The sequence below is a fragment of the Cavia porcellus genome, unplaced genomic scaffold (assembly GCF_034190915.1).
Source record: "Cavia porcellus strain 051 isolate PalLab524CR breed Dunkin Hartley unplaced genomic scaffold, mCavPor4.1 scaffold_8, whole genome shotgun sequence".
In the NCBI taxonomy this organism is placed as follows: Eukaryota; Metazoa; Chordata; class Mammalia; order Rodentia; family Caviidae; genus Cavia; species Cavia porcellus.
This window is the reverse complement of record NW_026947491.1, coordinates 83,575,708-83,599,680: the sequence shown is the minus strand read 5'-3', so window position 1 is coordinate 83,599,680 and position 23,973 is coordinate 83,575,708. Positions and strand designations below refer to the sequence as shown.

Here is a 23,973-nt window from a genome sequence, read left to right as displayed (position 1 = left end):
GTGTGCACACACAAGCCGTATGATCACATTGGGTGACAGAAATAGGACTGTTGTACATCATTCATATAAGTGTGACCCCATTTTCTCTAGATACATCTTTTAGTTTTATGTTAAAAATCTGCAAGTCAACTATCAATTCTCCTCTTTTTAAAATTTTCACTAGTGCAATTCAGTCACGGTTACTGGTAGAAGAGGACATGTGTCCCATGCCACATATTCCTGACACGAGCCAAGCAAACAGGACTAAACCAGAACTATCTCTCTTTTCCATAGCTTCCAATTCTCCTCACAATCAAAATGAGAATCTCCCCAAACCAGTTCTTTTACCAAATTAAATACTCCAGGTGCCTGAACAAAGCCAAACTAAAAAGAATACTTTTGAGACAGGGTCTTGCTGTGCAGTTCTGGCTAGTGGTGGGCTCACTTTGTAACCCAGGCTGGTCTCAAACTTGCAATGATCCTCCTGCTTCAGTCTACCAAATGCTGGGATTATAGGAGTGCACCACCACGCCCACTTCAATAGCCTTTTAAAACAAACTAAATCAGTCTTCAAAATAATCCCCCTTGGCCTTGTAAACCAGGTCCAGGACAGGTGCAGGCCATGACTTCCTAGAGGCTGTATCCTCCTCCACGAATCCGACCTTTTCCAGCTGGCAGCTCTGGCACCCCACAAATCAGTTATCAGTAAGCCAAAACCTGCTTTCCCATCTACACTCTCCCAATGGCCCCGCATGCCAAGGGCTGAGATATGGCCTGGCCCTCTCATGAGAACATGCCTCCGCAAATGACTTGCCAACTTTCCCTGGAAGCATTTCTAAGTGTACTCTGAGCTCCTTCCTCCACCTCCCAGTCATGGTTTATTCTTCCTTCCTTCTTTCCCTGCATTTCCTAAGGCCACCTCCTCATCCTGTCCCTCCAACCCCGTTCCAGAATTGCTGACACCTGCTCAGCCTCAAACCGCAACTCTCAATCCAAAGGGCAGAGTTCCAGCAATGTTAGAGCTATTGGATTGAAGCCCTACCTTTAGGTAGCTCAGTGATGGCTTCTTCCCTTGCCTTCTCCAGCTTCTCCCGTACCCAGGGAAATTCTTGTAGAGAATCTAGAAAGGTATCGAAGGCTTTAGGACCCCTAGAAGGCAGGATATCCAGCAGCAGCATTGTTTTCCGGAGGCCTGTGGTTTGAGCTTTGATTTCTTGAACATGGTTTTCTGTCAAGATTCCTTCCTGGTAAAGGTATTGAAGGACCAATCCTTCCACCAACACTTCGGCTCCTAGCTCCAGGCGAAGGGAGCGGAGCACTTGTTTGTCTCTGGCCTCCATTTCTCCCTGGAAAGAGACAAAATCACAGCTCAGGGAACAGGAATGCTGCTGCACCCCTAAAGATAGGGTTGCTGCCCTGTGGGCACTTCAAGGTCAGGCAGATCTTTGAACTTTAGCAGAATGCCAGCCCACAGTGTATATGTGATGGCCAAGCCAAGTCAATTTCAAATGCTTCTGAACAAAATGAACATGAATTAGTATTTCTGTCTCTTTTTTTCATATCATCAGGTCCCAGCTAAATTCCTTATTCAACAAAGATTTGACCAGAAAGGTGATCAGAGACCTTGCTTTAAAAATCAGTCTCCGAGGATTACAGAGGAGGAGTCTGTTTTAGCCAAATGGGGTAGAAATGATGATTTGATTTTAACATTACCTTCATCGGAGACAGCCTAGCACCATGGTTGCACAAACTGCTATTATGACCACAGGGGACTGCAGAACCTGACCATTATGGGAGTGGAGGACACAAAGCAGAGGCACTAATGTATCTAACAATCTTTTCTACTATGCGAAAAGGCCTCTTCATCACTTTCAGACAAAATATCTGTTATGTATAATCTACAATAAATCACACATACAGTCACAGATCACTCCTTTTAAGAATTTGTAATCTCCATCACAAGGCTGTCGTGTTCACACATACATGAGACATTTAATGGGTTTTTTTTCTTAAAAAAAAAATCCACAGGGCAGCCTTGCTCAGTAGCCACGCAGCACGTAAGGGTCTCTAGTGAGTGGCAGGGCGCTGTGTGCTGTTCACCCAGGTTAAGTAACAGGGCGGGAAGGAGGGGGAAGGAGAGTCTGCGACACCCACAGGTCAGGTGACACCTGACCCCTCACCCATCCTCGCAGCCCTCTGTAAAGACCGGAGGCGGCAGGAGAAGCAAAGGGTGTCTGTATTTGGATACCAGCACCCATTGGGACTTTAAAAAAAACAAAAACAAAAACGCCCTGCCTCGGCGGCTGCGACCTCTAACATGCCACAAAAAAGAAGTAGGAGAGATTTTCAGGGCAACTTGAGCCGCGGAACGAGCCTCGCAGCGGACGCAGGGGAGACGGGCCCCCAGCACCGCCGCCCCCAACCCTGGGCCGGCTCAGAAGCTGCAGCAGATTAAGGGGGCGCGAGAACCAGAGCGCGGGGCTTTCGAGAAAAGATGGATTCCTATTACTTACGTCTGCAACCACGTATCGTTTAAAAAAAAAAAACTACAACCGGAATCCAGACTGTTAGGGAATCTGAAGCATAAGCACCATCTTTGTTGAAGGCGAAACCACTAAACAGGAAGTGGGGCCGCCATCTTTGTTGGTGGCAAATACAGGAAGTGCTGTAGCCATCTTTATTGGGGGCCCGGAGATTGAAGCTTTTTTTCCTGCCATATTTGTAATGGGTAAACAATACAACTGGTTTGAGATGGAAAATAGCAACTGTGAGTTAGTGGATCAGCTTAACACAGCTGCACCAAGGCCTTTCATACAATTGATATAATACATAAGCAGGTCAAAAGTCACTCTAGAAATCAAACTTTTTTTCATATAAAGTAGCACCATCCTCATTTTCTTCTGGATCCCTCATCCCCCCTTATTTTTATCTAGCACTATTTTAGTGAAAACAATTTTGCATGCGGAACATCAGCAGCAAGGATGTCAGGGAAATGCGTAGTCCAGCTTCCTAAACATTGAAAACTGTACCAAAAGAGGGAGAGACTGGACGCTGAGAGCCAGTCTGCTGGGTCCACAATTTTTATTTGCAAGCAAGACAAAATGCATCACCTAAATATGGAGAGCTTCAAGAATGTCAAGCTCACGTTCTTCCTCAAATTCCTCTATAAAATGAGGTGATCGACAAAATCATCCAATTCATACTAAAATTAATTGGAAAATATTTCTAGAAAGTTATATGCCTGATAAAAATCGGCTGACAATAGCAAAAACAATAACAAGAAATCTCAAAGATTATTTTCAAACATTTTCACATCCACCACTCCTGGGAAAAGATGAAAATACCTGTGAATGGAAATTGGTAGAGATCAGTTCCACACCTCTCTCCTCAAACCTGACAATTGTATCCATTTACGAGGTTACTACCCAGTATGCCCTTTTACAGTATAGTAGAGGAAATATTTTATATATTCTGCAAATATTGTTATCTTTTGCATTTCTTCTATGCAGAGACTGTAGGATCAGAGAGGTCATTTGTTTCAATGAAAGTCTCACAGCCCATGGAGGGCAAAACCTGAATTCTAACCACATGCTTTTGATTTCATGCCTTTTCTAGGACATCACATAGTCGTATATAGTTAAGAGCCTGTTACTCTAATGACAGTCAAAATATTATTGACAAATCCTGTAACCTCCTACAACTTTTGACATTCTTGAGTTCCAGCGACGTTATGTTCTTTATCCACTTTTGCTCTAGAGTTGCTGTCCTTTTATCTATGTGAAAAGAACATGCTAGCAACATTTCTCTGTCTTCATCTAGATAGAATATATACTTCTTGTATGATTGCCAATTGCTGAGCATCACTAATTTTTATGAGGATAAAAACAAATACATACTTTCTAACTATACCTTTTCACAATTTCCATACATAAAGTTGAAATAAATAACACAGCAAATGCCCATGTATAATATAAGTCACTTCTTGGTGATCTGGAAAAACTCAAGATCTCTTTGTAGCTAGAAGGCAAACATTGATGACCATGACCAGGAAGAGGTGAGGAGTCAGCAGCAAGGTCTATGACAGTTCAAAGTAGGGGCGGGGATGTAGCTCATCAGCATAGCATCTGCCTGGCAAGTGCAAGGCCCTGAGTTCAATTCCCGGGGAGGGGGGGAGAGGTCATTCATGGAAGGGAAGAAAGGGCAAGCGACCTCTTCCTGTGGCAAATATAAATGAGTGTTCTTGCTAGCTTGTAAATGGCCAGACCCGCTGGCTGTCTTCAGCCAGCCTGTTAGAGGACCACCACCCCACCCTACACTCAGACTTCTCAGCAGCCCGCCAAAGAAAGGTTCAGCCTTGTTTACATACATACCCAAGGCCAGCGGAACTTCAAGGAACCAAACATAGATCAAAATCACTATCACAGGTGGTTACTGCCCCCAACTCTGGCCAGTCCCTGTCTAGGGGCTGGAATTGTGCCCCCATAGAGGATTAAGCACCTGTTACTGGTGATAACATGGCCATTTTCAGAAAGGACAGATATTTTCTTCTCTCTCTCTCTCTCTCTCTCTCTCTCTCTCTCTCTCTCTCCCCCCCCCCTTTATGTTTACTCATGTCAATTATAGCCATCATGAGTTGGAAAAAGTGAGAGTCAAAAGAATAAATGCAGTAGTTTTCTGTCTTTCAGTTTAATCTCTAGATGTTTGCAACCCTCAAAGATATAATATATCAAATGAGTTGGATATCTTTGATTCTTCCTGTTTCATAAATGTGAAAATTAAGCCATGGAGAAAAACAAGACCCTTTTCAAGCACTCTTGAAATATTCACAGAAATGGATCATGAATTAGGTCACAAAGAAAGTTCTAGATTCCAAATATCAGTCACATGCAAATCATGTACTTTAGCATTATACATCATAATTCAAAAATTTTAACAAGGGTTACTTCCAAGAGTCCTATATATTTGGAACCTAAAAAAAACAACTCAAACTCTTGAGTTTAAAAAAAGTGACATACATCTAACAATGTATGAAGAAAGAAAATTATACACTTAGAAAAGCCTGACAGACAACACTTTGACTGTGATCCAGGTAAAACATCATCAGTCACAAGCCATGTAGGTATTAATGCTCCAAGATATGTGACAAGAACAACATGTCACCATCATGATGTCCTTCCCCCAAATTTTATCCTCAGTATTTTCATTAGAACACATCAGGCAAACCCAAACTGACAGACATCCTAGAAAATATCGGGCAAGTGTTTTTCAAACATCTGAAGGTCACGAAGGTCACAAAAGACAAGAAAAACCTGAGAAGCCGTGGCTGAGAGGATGCCAAGAGAACAGGTGGAGACAAGGAAATAGGACAATAAAGAAGGGAGGAAGAGGAAAACGAGAGTTAGAGGAAAAAAATCAAAATTGTAAAGGTTCTGATCATAGGAGGAATTAACACTTCTAGGAATAAATTCTTATTCCCCATTTCACCTTGCCAATTTCTCGACACATAGCGTAGAATCCCGTAAGACCTCCTTTCCCATTCCACTCCTTCCCAAAAAGACAAAGACAAATCCCTGTAACTGCAAACCCTAACATTGCACATACAGTCACGGTGTTGCCTTTTCTGTATAACTTCTGATAAAAGTATTACGCTGTAGACTTCATTCCATCACTGATACTAATTATTATTTTACTACCTTACAAATTCTGATCATTCCTTTCATTCTCTCCCTCATTTTCATCTTAGATTAATTATTGCTTATGTAAAAACTCCGGGTTTATTTACAGAACCTAAGTTGCAAACCTTTTCAATGAAACGCATTGTTATACAAATGATCGTGTACTGATTTAATTCTCCAAAAATTTTAGAAGTTTGAAGTATAATGCTTTAAGATCTTGGTGACTCATAATATTAAGATTACGGTAGTTTGTTCTTAAGTTCTTAGTGTTTATTAAATGCTAGGGTCTGTAAGGAAAATATAATGAAAGGAAGGTGTGGTCTTTCTTTCATGAAGTTGAGTCCAGCTAAGGAAACAAACATAAACAAGGAAACAAATTAAAGAAATAATTATAAATTGTTATAATAAATGAAGAGTGTTTGATTCAAAAGAAAAACAAAACAAAAACTCAGCTTCTGGAGCTAAGGAGCTGATTTTGGTTGAGTCTTCTTCTTGGGCTTTTTTAAGGTTTTGTTTGTTTGGTTTGATTTTGATTTTGCAGTACTGGCGACCAAGCCCAGATCTTTCACACTGAGCTACATTCCCTGCCTTTTTATTTTTTATTTTAAGACAAGATCTCTCTAAGAGCTCAAATTCGTGATCCTCCTGCCTCGGCCCCACAGTGTTGAGATTATAGGCCTGTGCCACCACAACCAGTTCCTCTTATAATTTTTCTTTTTTAGAAAGACTGTGGTAATTTTGAAACTGTACTGCACACATTTAAAAGGTGAGTATAAAACCAATTGCTGGTGGAACGTGCCTGTAACCCCTTGGGAGGCTTAGGCAAAAGATCCCCCACAAGTTTGAGGTCATCCTGAGCTACATAGTAAGTTCAATGCCAGCCTGAACTCTATAGTGAGACCCTGTCTCAAAAAAATTAAGATATTAGCCACAATGAAATCCAATATTTTGTAAAATTAATATCTGCTAATAAAAATACATTAAAATAATTTAAGACATCAAGATACTTAAATATATTAGCACATGCTAAAATAAATTTTAAGTTATATGGCATTTATAAAAAGAGAAAAATATATTGTGGTTTTGTGTATAATTCCCATTCCTTCCTCTCCAAGAAAAAAATATACTAAGTCACATAAGATTAATATTTGTTGGGCACTGTTTTTAAGCAGTAATTCATGTGATTCTTTATATAAGGGATATCATATGAGTTAATAAATTGTGGCTTCCTTGTATTATTTTGCATAGGATGCTAAATGCCATTTTTAATGTTAACCCAATGTAAAGCCCAAGACAATACAGTCCAGGTACTGACTTTCTGGTGATAAAATTAAAATCAATGACAGAAAAGACCTAGGAAATGGGCGCCCTAGCCCCTCTCGGGCTCTCAGTAACAATCAGACTTAAATATTCAAATTGTAGTAGCTAAATTCTCTGCTAAATATCTCCTGGCTTGCCGTTATGGCTTGCCATTCACTGATCGAAGAAAAATCAATGTGCTTTATATAACAGATGTAAAGGAGCCTGACTAATTTCATGGCAACCAGTTTAGAGGCTAACCTTCCATTCTGTATAAAGCCAAATAACAGAAACAGGCTACATAGAACCAAGGGAATGGGCCAAGATGTTGCTCAGTGAATCATAAAAAAGGTTTGAACCTGTTGGGAGCATGGCCAAGTATTTGGAAACCACAGAATTTGGTATCATAAAACACATATTCTTTTGACACCGCTCACATAAAACTTTGAATATTGCCATAATCGATTGGTCACACTGATCACAAAAGAACTGCAACATCAACCCTGCTGAGAATATCTTTCCAACTAGAATTACATCATTACGGTTCTGCTGGAATGACTGATGAGGGAATGTACAAAGTAGTTGAATGAACTAAGTTTTTACTAGGATTATTTAATAAAGTCCATTTGAAAAGTAGACAATGACTGCTAAACACAATGAGTTTTGTTTCAGCATAATTGATGCTAAGCTGTTCTTGCTGATAACAATCCACCTAAAGGTTCAGCTGCATCTTAACAAGGCACATCCAACCATTAGCTCAGAGGGGCTGCTTCCTTCCTGCTATTTGTGCTGATAAGAGGGTATGCATCCAATCCACACACTAGCTGTACAGAAAGCCTAGCTTCTGAACAAAGAGTGGATGCTAATGTTAAAGCAGGGACTGTGTTTGATCACATTACGAAAGGAAATAAGCCATTAAAATCACTAATTACTGATGGATTCATTATGTGTCTTCTACCCAGATAATGGGGTATGAACGCTCGAATTCTGGGAGAACCAATTGACCAGAAATGTGATATATGCTGAAATATTTTTTTCTCCACCCAGTGAGCCCTCCCACTTACCAGCAGAGATAACTCAACTTCTTTGGATGGAGAAAAGACAGATTTATGGTGTATGGCTTTCGTGAATTGTTCTTAATGACCTAAGGACATGTGCTGTGCAAAAATAAAAAGCTTGCAACTATAGAATGATTTGCTTTCTCTTGAATCAAATTTCCCCATGAGGGTGACACTGATCCTGATCATTGAATTTATTTTGGTTCTCATCCGATTTGTTTTGCAAACAGTGGTGGAAACAATTAAAGTCATAAACCAAGTACCACTGCATTGTCTTTTCTTGGGGGCAAAGAATTAATTCTCCACGTGTTTTCTCTACTTAAATCACCTAATGCTATGCACACAGCATGTGCTTAGTAAATGTCTGACTAACAACATGCTTGTCTTACTGATTTCATGTTATACACAGTGCCCACTATGGTACCTTGTAGTAGGAACCAAAAATTATAGGTCAAATGGATGAGTATAAAACCGATATATTAAAGCCAGATTTATGTTTGGTCCCCATTTATGTATATTCAGACTGTGAGAGAGACAAAATTCCCGTTAATTTATTTTCTGTGGCTAATTCTATAAGAATTATGTTTCACTGCTATAAAATTTTGTTCTGAGTCATAGTACTTGAATATTTTAATACTCTTGGAAATTGTTTCCTAACTATTTTGTGTGTGTGTGTGTGTGTGTGTGTGTGTGTGTGTTCTCATCTGACTCAGGTCATTGAATAGTATCTAGAAGTTTACAAACTCTCCAATATTCAGCTCTGGCCTCATGTGTTCAGTTGGCTATTTGATATCTCCACTTAGTGTCAAATGGACGCCCCCCAACTCCATCCTTCTGACATCAGACTCCGAGATCTTCTTGCCCACCAGCTGGTTCAACCTCAGTAAGTAGTCCCATCCATCTAGTCAGTCCAGGCTTCAGGAATCGTTCCTTATTCCTCTGTATCCCTCGGGCCTTCTGTTCAACCCATCAATAAGTTCTATTAATAATCCTCAACAGCATACCCGACCCATTTGCATCTCTCCGCTCCACATACCACGGCTCTCATCTGAATCACTGTCACTTCCTACCTGGCTTCTAAAACTTCCTCTTCCATTTCATTCAGGTGACATCTTAAACATCACCCCAGCGGAAAGGCCCTCCCTGAACACGCAACCTAAACTTGCTTCCTAGCTGACCACATGCTTCTCTCTGTTCCTTAGTGTTCGTTATTACTAGTTGGTTTTCTTCTTTAATTAGATTTGAGGAAATATTTTTTTCTTCCTTTCTCCATTAAAATGTGTATTCATAGGAACAGGGAGCTTGGCTGTATTGTTTGCTATGTTTCCAGCGTTGACAATAGACACATACCAGGTGCTCTGCCGCAACCCAATGCGGCTCCTGGGGTTCTTGGGGTTAAGGACCGAGAGAGGATGAGAAAAATAAAGAAAAGACAAAGCTGGGGTCAGGTGGAGCCCTCATCCTCCTGAGGGGAGGAAAGGACCTGCTCAACCACTGTAGCATCTTTATTTATATACTGGGAAAGATGATGTCAGTTTCAGCCCCTCTGCCTAGCAACCCATTGCTTGGCAGGCCTGGGCTCCTTGCCTCCTTGGTGCTGGAACAACTTGTGTATATAGCTTATTTTGGTCTTTCTGTTATTTCTGGGCTGGCCTTGCTTTAGCCTCACATATGTGATCAATCTCCAGCTTCAACGGCTCCTTATTGTGCTCAATAGATACTTCAAGAATTAATGAATCAATGAACACAGAAAACAAAGAGAATGAAGGACAACACAGGTTTTTGTGTAGAGTGACCTACTTATGGAGACCCACTTTACTCAGTTTCCTTCAGTGATTCTCAGCTTCTCTCTCACACTATTCTCTCCCTCCCTGTCTTTGTTTGGTTTGGTACAGTACTGGAAATTGGATGCAAGAACTTCTGTATGCCATCAGTAAAGCACTCTACACCCCAGCCCTTTTTATTTTACTGGGTGATGGGGCCTCACCAAGTTACTTAAACTTGCCTCAGACTTCCAGTTATCCTGTGTCAGCCTTAACCACCTCCCCGTGCCAGTTCTTCATCCTAAATTTCTGGCTAACACACAGTGAACACTTACTAAGTACAAGAAGCTGTAGACATTTTAAAGCATATGCTCTCATCAAATTGCATTCCATCCTTGCCAAACTTCATAAAGTAGGTACAAGAAACTAAATGGCAAAGTCAGGAGCCAAACAAAAGTCAGTTTTATCCCAAATCTCTCTTTCCTTTCCTATTAACACTGTGCTCCTCTCAGACTGGCTAAGTTCCTTAGGGACACTCACCCAGGGAGGGGAAGGCCAGATAGACAGAGCTTCAACTTGGAGCTCCAGGACTTTCTGCTGGAAAGTCACTGTATCTGTGATGTTTGCTTTTTTTTTTTTTTTTTTTTTTTTTTTTAACGGTACTGGGATCAAACTCATGACCTCACACTTGCCAGGCAGGTGCTTATGCCACTGAGCTAAATCCCCAGTCCCTGTGATGTTTGCTTTGAGAGCACATAGTGATCAAAATTTGGTTGTACAAGACCTTTATTCTCATGATATACACCCTAAAAGCAACCTAAACTTGTCAGAAGAGCATTTCCTGAGTCTGTTAATTATTCCATGTTTGAGCATTCTGCTGAACCTACACAATGACCACCACATTTCTTCTAAGATTCATGGTGGAGTTCTAATAATTATCGAGCTCATGCAGATGGCCCTTCTTTGAAGACATTAAAGATATTGCACAGGATAGAAATGGGCCCAGACGTCACAAAAGTAAAAAACAAGTCCCAGGGAGGTGAAGTGTCTTGTGATTTGAGCATCCTTTAGAATGAAATTATTCTTTTCTTTTTTCTTTTTTTTTTCTTTTTTACCAAATTCAATTTTCAACCTGAAACTCAGTGCCAGTCTTTCCAGTCACTTGGCCTGGGTGAGTAACACACATGATTTCAGGCTTTTAAAATGATGCCTGGTTTACAATGTTGACATGCCCATAGTTTTTCTAGACCATTGTAGTTTATTTCCTTCAGAATCTTTCAAAGTTATCAGCCTCCCACATAGTAAGTAATGGCTATCATTTCATTATAATGTTACCAGGAAAAACCAAATTACTCACAGTATATTCTTGATAAATGATCTCTTCAAAAAGTCAAGTCATAGATAAAACTGTAATACACAGCACAGCAAAACATCTGGCCCCACTGGTGGATATTCTTGATGGGTACTTTTTTACCTAATGGCTCTCAAAAGAAATCCCTGGCATTTGGAAACATGTAAAGATGTTTATGGGTGCCATAATGATGAGGTAGAGCTCCAGGAATTTGCTGTCTGCAGAATGAGGTCTCTAAATGGCTTGCAGTAAAAGACTGTGTCACCCAAAATTCTAAAGTCTACCCTGGGCACCTGCAAAATGACTATAAGCATCTGCCAACTGCAGGTAACTCTTTCGACTTATACATTGCTGGGGTCTGTGCCTAGACCCCCAATCTCCCAAATGGGTGCACAATGAAGGCTCAGAGGACTGAGACACTCAGCATGATCTTTAGGGCTGCAGAAGGAGTGAAATCCTCAGCAGAGCTCATAACTCTGCTAGCTGGCCCACCAACTGAAGCTAGGCAGCCCGTATTTAATCAGAACAAGCAAGGAGTTGAGTGGACAATGGAGGAAACCTGAACAGGATCTTGGGCAGGGTTCAAGGACCCCTCAGAGCAACAAACAATGCTAATTAAGGAAAACTATCCAGAAAGGTCTCTCGATGGCCTCAGCTGTGGCCTATCTTGCCCTCGAGATGTCTCCTCAATCTCAATAAGCTAGTTTAGGCAACTTCGCAATTTAGTGAGACTCAGTCTCAAAGTAAAATTTTTTAAAAATTAAGAAGAACTCAGTGTCCAGGCCTTTGGTTTAGTCCTTAGGGTCACACACAAAAAAGAGGTGACAGGATTGTGAGGCAACCCACTGGTACAGTTAACCCACTGATACAGTCACAGCTGAATGGGCCATTAGGACATGGGGTCTGGCTGGAGGAAATGGGGCCCTGGGGTGTGTCTTTCAAGGGTATATCTTTGCTTGGGCTTTGCCATGGTCTCCGTTTCCTGGCTGCCGTGAGGTGCTGCCTTGCGCCCCCTGCTTTCCGCCATGATGTTCTGCCTCCCCTCAGGCCCACAGTAACAGGACCAACGAACCATGGACTGAAAACTCTAAAACCATGAGCCAAAAAGTCTTTTTCCTTCTAAACTGTTTATGTCAAGTGTTTTGGCCTAAACTGAATTTAACTTTTTATTATCTGCATGTATCTGCCTCATACAGTGATTCTCTAACTCTGTGGTTCACAAATTTTGAACTAAATCAGAATCACCGAGCAGGGGTAGGGAGTGTGAGCAAACACTGAGCACTGAGCCCCATTCCCATGGTTTCTGACTGAGTAAGTCTAGAAAAGGGCTCGAGAATTTGCACTTTGAACAGGTTCTCAAGTATTCAGTGTTTTAAATTAGGCTGACAAACATATTTACAGCAAAATTAACCAGTAACAAAATGACTCACGCTACATTGCTGTAATCCCAGATTAACCCTAGAAGACGGGGATTGGTGCCTTCTAATCCATACATCAGAGCCACGCTGTCCATAAAATTGATTATGTAAAGGCTTCATGTTGCACTGCTGCCTTTGGAAAACAAAGCTGTGTGCTATTGTCACAGATGTCCATAAAAAACCAATTATCAAGTGCCATTACTGCCTGGGAGAATAATGAGTGATATTGTCACAGGTAAGATTTCTATTAAGCAATTTCCATTTAGTAATTTTTTCTCCTACTGAACAAAGAAGAGTTTTTGGCCCTGCGTGGTCTAGACCTGATTCTGTTGCTTAGCAATGGGCTTCACCGTACCATGACAGGATTGTGTTTTCCCCTTCAAAGGACAGTGTGCCACAGGTGCTTTTTAACTTTGCCACGACGCTCCCATAAAAAAGGAATTCGTAATCATTTTCTATTGAATCTGGCAGACTGAGAATTCTGCAGGTGACGAGCTTTTCATTTTGAGAAGGTCACAGATACTCTGCGCGTTCTTCAAAGGGAAGCTCTGTGATTTCCATCCATTGAGATTACTTCCAGGGTGAATCACCTTTCGGACAGAAACCCATCAATCAGGGAAGACAGATTGCAGAGTGCCTCTTGCCCATTCAGCTCTGGGCTGGGCCCTGTTGGAAAGCTATCTAAGTGGTATCACTTAGTGTAAAGCAGACACATGACACACCACAGAGCAGCAGGTTTAGATATGTTTAAAACAGTGTCTCCTTTGTAAATCCTGTGATGCATAAGAACAATTAACTTGGAAGGAGCAGTAGCAAACCACATAAGCTGGAATGCAATCAGTTACTAAATTATGAGGCACTCAGTGAAAAGCCTTTTAAGAATTCATAAAGGACAGAAGTAAAGAAGAGCTGGCATCTATCAAGCACCTCCTATATCCTAGGCACTTCAAATATATTATCTCTCCCAGTAGTCACAACAGTCCTCTGAAGTCAGATCTGGCATTATCTTCATTTTCCAATGAAGATAGGAAGTTTCAGAGGTTAATTATCTTGCTAGTAAACCACCCTGGGTCTGGCTTAAGTAAAGGAGAACACTTTGGAGTGTGGTACACAAAGTTCCACTAACTATGGTCCCTTCTCTCAGTGTCTCCTTGAATTATTCATAAATGCAGGGCTGAATTCCAGGCTGAGTGGGAACAAACCTAAGCTTTAATTCATGCTTATCAACCTCTGTGAACACCTAGCCTTTCAGCCCATTCAGTCAACAGGAAGTCCCCTGAGACAAAGGTAAAGGAAGAAGAGTTTCTTTTTATATTATCATCGAACAACAAGTTCAGTGTAGACTGACATGATCTGCATAGCCATAAATGTATTGATCTCTAAAAGCACAGTTCCATTCTTACAACAACAGGAGCACATCAACCATCGATTCGAATTGTCTCACACTTCTGTCCATAGATTCTTTCATTCATAACATCCTGCGTCCACTCCAATGAAACTTTTTTTAATTCAACTATGCCTTGAATTTTATCTCCAGCCATCTCAAAAAGTGCTCCAAACTTTTCAAGTAATGATAATGTATTATGTCACAACCTGCCCCAAGTCCCCATATGCACAGGAAAACAGAGTGAGTAGGAGGATTTGAAGGCCAAAGACTGACTGGGTCCCTTGACTTGTAACAGACTTGCGATGGGAATGGTCAGTTAAGGGATAGCCATGAAAAGAGGGCACAGGAGGCTCTCAGGTAGATGCAGCTTGTTATACTCACGGGTTCAGAGACAGTAGGCAAACACACCATGCATGGCCATGCGGCCAATGAAGCTTTCAAAGACTGTTGCCTGCAAGTATGCATATCAAGAAGTGAAATAACAGTTGAGTTATCTTAGTTCTGTGCAATATGTCCACTGTTACAAGAACAAGATGATATACATGTACAAACTACAAAATACAAGTTGTGCAACTTCTGTGATATCATGAGTTAAATGTTCTTATATCGGCACTTAGAAATGGACATGGAAGAACACACAAAGAAGAATGGTAAAAGATTTATCATAAATGTTTTTGGGTTCTGGGGAATGAACCCAGGGACTTGTACATACTAAGCACATTCGCTACAACTGAGATGCACCACAGCCCTATGCTAACAGTTGTCATGGGTCAATTGATGTATAAACTTGTCTGGACAAGGGGTTGCCCAGAGAGCTGATAAAACATTATCTCCAGGTGTGTCTCTGCAGGCCTTCCTGGAAGATGTTAATGCTTGAATTGATAGACTGAGTCAGGAAGATGGTCCTCACCAATGGGATGAGCATCATTCAACCCGTGGAGGGCACAAAGAGAGCAAAAGGACAGAAGAAAGGAGAATTATCTGTCTCTTCTTGTGGTGAAGACATCCGTCTTCTGCTGCCTTCGGGTTAAACAAGTCAACAACACAAGTACTAACGTCAATAAAATTCAATTGTACTGTCTTGTATTGTATTCAATATTTTAAAGTAGACGTTAGCTGCCCTTATCATAAAAGATAACTGTGCCAGATGATAGATATGCTGATCTGCTCCACATCAGCAAGTCATTTGTGATCTACATGTATCCCATAATATCAGGTGGTAAACCTCAACTATACACAATAAAATTTATTTATTCATGTAGATTACTGTGATGTTGGGAATTGAACATGCGGTCTTGGGCATGCTAAGCACATACTACATCCCCAACCCTGTATAAAATGCACCTCTAAAGGCAAAAATCATTTAGAAGCTGTAAGTAGTAGGAAAAAAGAGAATTAAGCCCAGGGGTCTACAAAGGAAAAGTACAGCAGTAAAATGAGCATCAAGGTAGGAGAAAAATACCCTCTGGGTTGAAACTGCCGGACTGCCTTCCTATAATCCCTAATCTGATTCCAAACCTCAAGACCCAATCTAATGGAATCTCAAGCCCAGGAAGTCCCCATAAATAGCTGGAAGCAAGCCCTGCAGGGACAAGTGAAAGCAGGCAGAGGAAAAAAGAAGGAAAAAAAAAAATCCAGCAGCTCACACTGGGACGTGGAGCTCGCTCCCCAGCACGGTCATACTTGAAAGTTAACTGCACGGCCAGGCTTGACTCTAACTCTGGTCACCGGGTTATAGTCACATGCTGTTCCTCTTCCAGTGGTTTCTACAGAGGCTGGCCTACAACCAAGAGCAGTGTGGGCATCTAACAATACTTGGTGAATGAATAAGTGGAGAAATGAATGCACCTGTCATGTCCATAAAGACAGCCACCAGTGGTAGGAATAAAGTTCCCAGTGGTAAACTGCGGTGAGTTTATTTGAGGTATTGCCTTGACCAACCATGTACAGTTATGTAAACTGTTCGCTGCACAGGCACCTCAGGAAAGAGGCAAAGAGCAGGGAAATCCAGCCTGTGCTCACGTCACCAGACTGTGAGCATTGTCAAGGGCTTGGTCTTTGTGGAAGAAGGAAACCTTTTCCATTTCACACAAATACTGAATGGACTGCCATGGGTGGGCCTTTTCTGGACTCAGTCTGTTTATAAGCTCTTTTCTTTCAGAAGCACAAAAAGTGAAACACTGTCTGCTGGCTGAGCAGATCTGAGGGTGTAAAGAAGAATGCCAGGCACCTAGAGACAAACTTTTCAGCTTAACTCTCTTTTTGCTTGTTTCCTCTGCCTCAGTAGGAGCAAAGCCAGCTTTGCTGAATAAAAGCTTATAAAAGTGGGCTTAGGCTGTAGTTCAGCGGCAGGATATTTCCCTATCATATGTGAGTCCTGGGTTTAGGCACACACACACACACACACACACACACACACACACACACATGCACGCTCAGAATCACGAAGATAAAGCTCCTCACCTAACCCAAGCGATTAGTTTTGAGAGTGAATAATTACATAAAACCACATTCTAAGCTCCAGCTACCGTCTCCTATTCCTAACAGAATCTAACCAGAAAATAGCTGGGAGTCTGGAAAATGGAGTTATTTTAGAGTTCTGGTCACCCAAATGCAGGGTTGGCACATGGAGGGGGGGGTGGCGAGGCAGCCACTGCCCTGATCCTCTGAGCAGAGGGGTGGGGACGGTCTCGTAAACACAGAAGTATCATCTTCCCCACACACACCCAGCGGGGGACCATCGCTCCCTTCTCTGAATTCCCTGGCAAATTCTCTAATGATTTTTGTCACTTTCTCTACTTTATCATATTTATTTGCATATTTCTACTGTCTCCTCTCCTATATCATAAGCCCCTGAGAAGGGCTGTTTTCTTATTCATCCTGATGTCAAGTTAATATTAATAATTCTGTGAAAAATGTGTTCCCAGAAAAATATCATCCTTAACAAATGAGCACTTAAGAAAATGTATAGGAACCAACAACATATTTACCAATATGGATTATTTAAAATAGAATAACTTTGCATCTGGAGAGTTTAACAGAAGGGAAATTATGTTCAACCTGTCCAAATCAAATCAAATGAAAAACCCTCACAGAATTTAAGAACCTAAGAACCATTTCCAAAATTTATTAAGTGATTACAAAGAAGGTGTTTATGTTTAGTTTTTTAGTTACAAAATGGATACTAAAAAAACAGTTGTGTTTTTAAACAACTGTTGTTTAAAAAGGTTGTTTCCTAACATCAGTTCTTCTCTTGTGTGGTAAAGGAATGCCCAAGTTTTGGCTGAACAAATTGTTGCCCAGCAAAACACATTTCCCAGCATCCTTTACAGTTACATGCAGTCATATGACTGACCTCTGACCAATGGAATGTGAGCAAAAGTCATGTTCAATGGTCTGCTCCTGACCAGTCAAATAAAATTAGAAGATGGGGGCTAGCTTGGTTACTTTTCTTGTTGCTGAGACAAAATATCCAATGCCCAAAGTTAAAGGGGGAAAGGTTTATTTAGCTCACAATTTATAGAGGTTTCAGCACATAACCAGCTGGCTCCCAGGCAGGGTCACACATGCCAGAAGGGCAACAGTTCATGGCAGCAGAAAACAACAAATTCAACAGCGAAACCTCAATGTCTTTCTGCTCCTTTTGCACTGTAACCAGGCTGCTGAGATTAGGGTGACCCCAACCCAATCAGTAGACTGATCCAGCAATCACACATCATTAATCCCAGCATCGCATCACCAATCAATCACATGTCTAGATTCAGCCACCTCTGAAGAAACTCTATGACTTCATGAGGCTTTGGGGGGAACACCTGGACACAACTGTAACAGTGACATTACGTTAAATTAGTTAATTCATGGAAAGCACTTACAACAGTACCAGACATATAGGAAGACTCTGATAATGATTTTATTTTTTTATTTCATTACCATCAATATTCATACTGCAGTTTATGCTCAAGTGACAAAGCAGTTTCCTAATAGAAGCAATAGCTGCTCGAAATCATGAAACTGTAGCTGAAGGACTTTTTTAAGGTGGTATTTTTTGGGGGGGGGGGTAGTGGAAATCGAACTCAAGACCTCACATTTGCCAGGCAGTGCTGTGCCACTGAGTATATCCCTGGCCCTAAAATAGTATTTTAAAAGTCCATTTCTAGGTAGCTAAACTAGAGAATATGCCTTCAAATACACAAGAAATATATGTAAGGATTTCACTACATTACTGATTCACAACCCCCCCAGCAAAAGTGAACAAATAACCTATGTATAGGCGAAAATATTTCAAAAGCATATTGTTACATGAACACATCAAGTTTTAGAAGAATACTATCATGGATATTCAAAAATACACACAAGAATACTATATGTATGCATTTACCTATTAGTAATTAAAGACATGTATTTTGACACTGGTTAATTTCAAACTAGATATTAATAAGGAGAGGAAAGATGAAATGAAAGATGTAACTATTGTGTTTTATTTCTAAAAATTAAAGCAAAAAGAATGGAGGACAAGCCTAAAATAAATTTTGGTGCTGGCTACACATAATCTATTTTAGTACTTTCTGTATTTTAGTATTTTTCATAGTCTATGGCCTACAAATAATATTAATTTTAATATTTTCATGCCTTATGTATTACTCAGTAATGCTCAGCCATCACCCATCTTGAAATTTTTGGTAAAACCCTCTGGAAATCTCCTTTCTGGGTTCCCACAGTGTCTCATTCAGTCCTCCCCTTCAGAGGCCCTCTTCCTCTAATTTACAATCCAGATATAAACTTAGATCCTCAGTTACAGTGACTGTTACCCAGAGCTCTTTGTGTGCTATTCAGAATCAAAGGCCAGAATGGTTACCTTAATAAATGCTTCATAAGTACTTATTCAACAAAATAATGAAGCCAACTTGCCTATCCCATAATGGCTGATGAGGTGTAATGATCATTGCTGATAAAAATGAGGAAAGAAAAGAATATGAAGAAATGTTCAACCATGGGGCAATTTCCCAAGAAATTCAATTTGTTTATTAAATCCTTAGAAATCTTGATATCAGTCTGCTTTTATTCTGCTTGGGCTGCCATTAAAAAAAAAAAATGTGTGCTGTAAACTTGATAGCTTAAGTAACAGAAAGGCCACGTGGTTCTGGATGCCTTGAAGTCCAAGGTGAAGGTATAGCTTTAGTTTGGGTTTAATTCCTGGCTTCTAGCAGCTACCTTTTCACTGTGTCTTCCTGTGGAAAAGAGAGAACACTGGTACCTGTTTGTCTAGTGACACTAATCCCATGAGGGCCCATCCTCCTGACTTGATCTAACCCTAATTACTTTCCAAAGCCCACCTACAAGTGCTACCATATGGAGATTTACACCTTTAACTTACGAGTTCGGAGGTGTGGCGGATACAAACATTCAATGCATAACATCAGTTCAGGCTTAATATTCTACGCATGAATATTACTACAAAATCTGCAGGCCTGATGTGAGCTCCAGAATGTAGGTTGAAGCTCATGTATGAGTAAGGAGAAGGTTAAAACTGAAGAATCTTGTGGCCTTTCATCAGCGTATTTCTATAACCTCTTCACCCACCTAGTGTCAGAGGAAGCAAATGAATTTCAACACTTAATGTGCCCCATAATTCTCATCAGCTTGTCACTGCCATCGATTGCTGTCCTGTCAAGATGATGGAGGATTATAGACCTTTGCAATCAATTATAGCATTTAGTAATCAATTTTAGAGCCCTTGACTGGTCCACGTATTCTCCATGCAAAAGTCATTTCAATTTTAATTATTAAAAAAAGAGTGATTTGGTACACCCGTTCCATAGGTATAAAGAAAGTCAGCCAGAAGCATAGTGTTAGATTAGATTCAGATAAATGATAGTAAAAGTCAATTTAATGGCATTATCAATTATTACAAACCCAAATAACTATTCCTACATGAAGGCTGCTTATGTTAACATAAGCAAGCAATTGGTTATTGATGAACCAAAGGGTGCATAACCATTCATTACCTGAATGCAATGCTGATTCATCAGTGCTGATAAAGATCATTAGTCACAGACAAAAAAGAACTGACTCATTTATTTAAGGTTCTATAGAAGTTCTTGTTTTTCTATGCACTCAAAAAGAACTCTTTTAAATTTTTAATTGCAATACAAAACTCTGCTTTCTTTCCTCATTCAAAATTTCAAGTTTCTGGGCTCGAAAGACAAATTTCCAAGCCTCCTTCCAAAGAGGCTTTCAGGAGTCCCTGTCCTTCTGAGTTTCCATAAAAACCAATGACTCACCGTATTAGTTCTCTAACAATAGACTGGTATTTCCTGCCTTTGCTCTCTAAGTTTATAATTTTAGCCTTAAGGCACCAAGACAATTTCTTCTAACTGCAAATTCACACTTTTAAGACAGAGTGATAATGCACAAGGACCCATTAACAAAAGGCTCCCAGTCAGGATGAACGATTCTAAAATTGATGTCTGGGTTTGGGTTTTCTCCAGTGATGGATACTTCTTTCTCTTTCTCTCTAGCACATCTAGACTATTTTTGGTTAAACAGGGACATCATTGTAAGGGTCACTGTAAACTGATTCAAAAGCTGACCAATATAAAATACACTGAACTATAGAAAATAAAGCTGAGTTTGGACAAGATTTGTGACTTGCTGAATTCTGTTTCCAGGCTACCTTGTCATTTTCCCCAACTTTTCAGTCTCTGTAGACCAATTGCACTGCAATCCACTCTTTCTCTGTCCTTACGTATTACTGTAAAATGCACACTGTCCTGAGCATAGGCCTGCGTTTATCCAGATACTCATTATCTGACAAGCTGTTGTTTGCGGCTGTTGCATGGTAGATGTAGCCTGGAACTCTGCAGAATTCAAAGAACAAAACACAGTCACTTTTGAAAGGACGTAGAATTGTGTGTGATATATGAAATAATGACTCGGCAAGTAACAGAAGAAATGGAAGGATTGAGAAATATTTGAAAATAATGTTTACACCCACCAGAAATCAAAGGAAGGGAAACAAGCTGGCAGTGAGGAACCATTTGTCGCCCATCAAATTAGAAAAGATGTTTTACACATTTTCATATCCTGTAGCAGATAAGGACATGGTTCCAACAAACAGCTATGCTTAAATCTCTCTTAGAAACAAAAGCCATGTTTTGTTGGTTTCTGATGCAGTGAAACACCTCTGAGTGGCTTAACCCGGTTGTGTAGTCTCAGCACCTGGCCAATATTCGGTTTCTGCATATGCATGGCATACAATTCTGCCCATTAGACCTAAGGAGAGATCTGCTATTTCCATACCCTTGACCCACCAATTAATTTCTGAAAGCCAATCTTTAAGAAATAATCAGAGAAGCAGCCAAGATTTACATATACGTTTGTTCTGTTTTTAATTATTTACTATACAGCAAGACCAATTTCCATGGCTTCACCAGCTGCAGATATTAACACGTGGTCAAGTCAGGGTGCCCATCAGCCAGAACATGCAGCATCTAACTGAGTGCCTCACGTGCCCTTCTGAGGGGCACTCACGCTGCATGAAAGCTATTTAACCTGAAGACAATTGGGGAAAGCAGAAGTCAGTCACTACCTGATGTCGGAAAGCCAACCTTAGAGATTTGTTCTTTGGGGGCGTATAAGATAAGTAAGAAATAAATAAATAAAATTAAGCAACCTCTTAAAATCTACTACTTCTAATTTCTTCTCTTCCTATTTTTACTGATTTCATATCTTCTTTGTTAAATAAACATTTTCTTCCAATACTAAAAAGAAAAGCAGAAAAGTTTGTCTCGATACTGTGGGTACAGATAGTTTCTGGTTTATGATGAGTTCACGGAAAGCTGATTAACTTTACTGTGGTGTTATGGTTTGTGTTTGGATGTTTCCCCCCAAAGCCTCATGCAGTCATGGAGGCAGCTGAGTCTAGTGTCTGTGATTGGTTTGTTGTCTAGGCCTAGGATTGGCCGTGTGACTGCTGCACCTGCTTAGGGCCAGGGAGCTGGCATACAGTATAAGGGAGGGAAGGAGCCATGCTTTTCCCATGTTGCTTTTCCATTCTTGTTGCTTGCAGCTGCCATGAACAGCTGTCCATTAGCCCTGCCACCTTGCCTTGGAGCCAGCTGAGTACGGACTGAAACCTCCAAAAACTGTAAGCTAAATAAACCTTTCCTCTCTTCATTTTGGTGTCAAGTGTTTTGTCTCAGCAATGACAGAAAAGCAATGAAGATTTATGGTTTCAGTAGAAATTGTACTTCAATTTTTGAATTTCGATCTTTCCCTTGGCTGGCAATACAAGGTATGATTGTTTCCTCAGGATGTGGGGCAGCGACAGTGAGCACCAGCTTCCCCATCAGACCTGTGATCCCAAGGGGAAATGCCAGCTACTCCACACTGCACTGGGCTGCTAACCCAGGATGGTCAGGATGCTCACATATTGAGTACATTCTCAAGTTAGGATATTTTGAATGTATAATGGACTTGTTAGGGCATGATCCTGTCATAAGTTAAGAAATACCGGTATGCCTTTTTACCATGTTTCATGTAAGCAAGGGGCACAGTGGTAAATATGTTTGGGGTTGGCTGCCAGCACCACATTTCTGGGGAGTTGTCCCTTTTTTCTTATTCTCACGAACACCATACATTGTTGGTTTCAGGGGCTCCCAGTACCACTGGTCCTAACTCAGGCTTTCAAAAGGAATTTGAAATTAAGTATTTAGTTGTAATCAGACTGCTCTTGCATGGAAGGGAAGCCTGTTGGTTTCTCCCAGCATAATGAACAAGAAGGCAGAGAAAGAGGTGGGCGGTGAGGGATGAGTGATGCAGGGTCCAGGGAGAAGTGGACTCGAGATGTGTCGATGGAGGAAGACAGCGCGTAAAAGAAACTACCCCAAATCTCTGTGGCACAACTCAGTACAAATTTATTTCTTGCTCGGTTGAAGTTCAATGCTAATATTCTCGGTTGGATCGCTCTTCTGGGAGCTTTCTCCACATGGTGCCTGAGAAGTCCAGGCTCCTTCCCTCTGTGTCTCCACCATCCTGTGGCCCTGAGATGCCTCTGGCATCATCCCAGCTAGAGGAGGAAGAAAGAATGTGAAAACTCACTGGGACTTTTTAAAACTGGATCCATCAGAGATCTGTACCACTTGCTTCCACGATCCATTTGCCAGGCTCTAGTCACAGAGTTCTGATACAGACGGAGGAAGAGAATATCTTCACTTGATGCCTAAAGGGTTAAGAAGAACCTTATATTGATGAAGCCTAGAAGGATCTGCCACGTGTGGGAAAAAAACCTCTTGGATTCCCACAGTCTCTTCATTAGTCAAATCCAATGTACTCACTCAAGCCAGCTCAAATGGGCACCTAGTATTTAAAACCTGTGAAAATAATCAATATAGTTTTCTGACAAGCATGTTAAAGACTTCATTTAATTTTTATATCAAACATGTAAAGTTGATCTTATTGTTTTCATTCTCATGTAGCCGATGAAAGGGGAAAGTTTCAGAGAAACGATCCTCAGTCTGCAGGTGCAGGTAGAGCCAGGGTGGCAATTAAATCCTCCAAACTGCAAAGCTAGGCTTCCTCTCCAATTCATTGTGTGCGAGGACCTCTGAGAGAGAGAAAATTAAACTCCTAACCTCCAAGTGTGAGTGGCTTTGTTAGGTTGCTCGCAATCTGGAGAAAGACAGAATGACAATGGGAAGCCACCAGCTCTCAGGAAGAAGGGTAGGAGGAAATGAAGAGAGGGCTACAGAAAGGAAAGTTTGAGGACACCAAGCGCTCCATCCTCTCTGCAGTTTTGCAGAGGTTCTGGTTGAAAGGGAGAAAAATCTGATTAAAGCCAAAAGAGCAGGAGCCTCGGCTCTGTGGAGGCCTGCATTTTGTGTCTAACACGGGGCCACTCTCCAGGGTCTGACACAAAGAGTGTGCAGAAAGCCCTAGAGAGAAGCAAGACAAATGACCAAGACCCTGAGCAGTGGCACCAAGATTAAAGCCTTGGGTTCTCCCCGCCTGAGTGAGGAGAAGGCCCGGGATGAAGGAGAGCTGCA

General features: G+C 41.0%; 1 protein-coding gene across 10 annotated transcripts in view; it reads right to left on the bottom strand.

Moving 5' to 3' along the window:
* Positions 1-23,973, bottom strand: part of LOC100716104 (suppressor of cytokine signaling 2) — a 259,251-nt gene that overhangs the window by 176,307 nt on the left and 58,971 nt on the right. For 8 of the 10 annotated variants that reach the window (XM_013159250.3, XM_063255299.1, XM_063255303.1 and 5 more), the window contains exon 4: positions 1,022-1,325. In XM_013159250.3, coding sequence (XP_013014704.1) covers positions 1,022-1,325 — 304 coding nt within the window. Of the gene's footprint in view, positions 1-1,021; positions 1,326-1,692; positions 1,968-2,492; positions 2,647-23,973 lie in introns of those variants that run through there. The other 2 variants (XM_013159251.3, XM_023567722.2) reach the window with 2 other exon arrangements.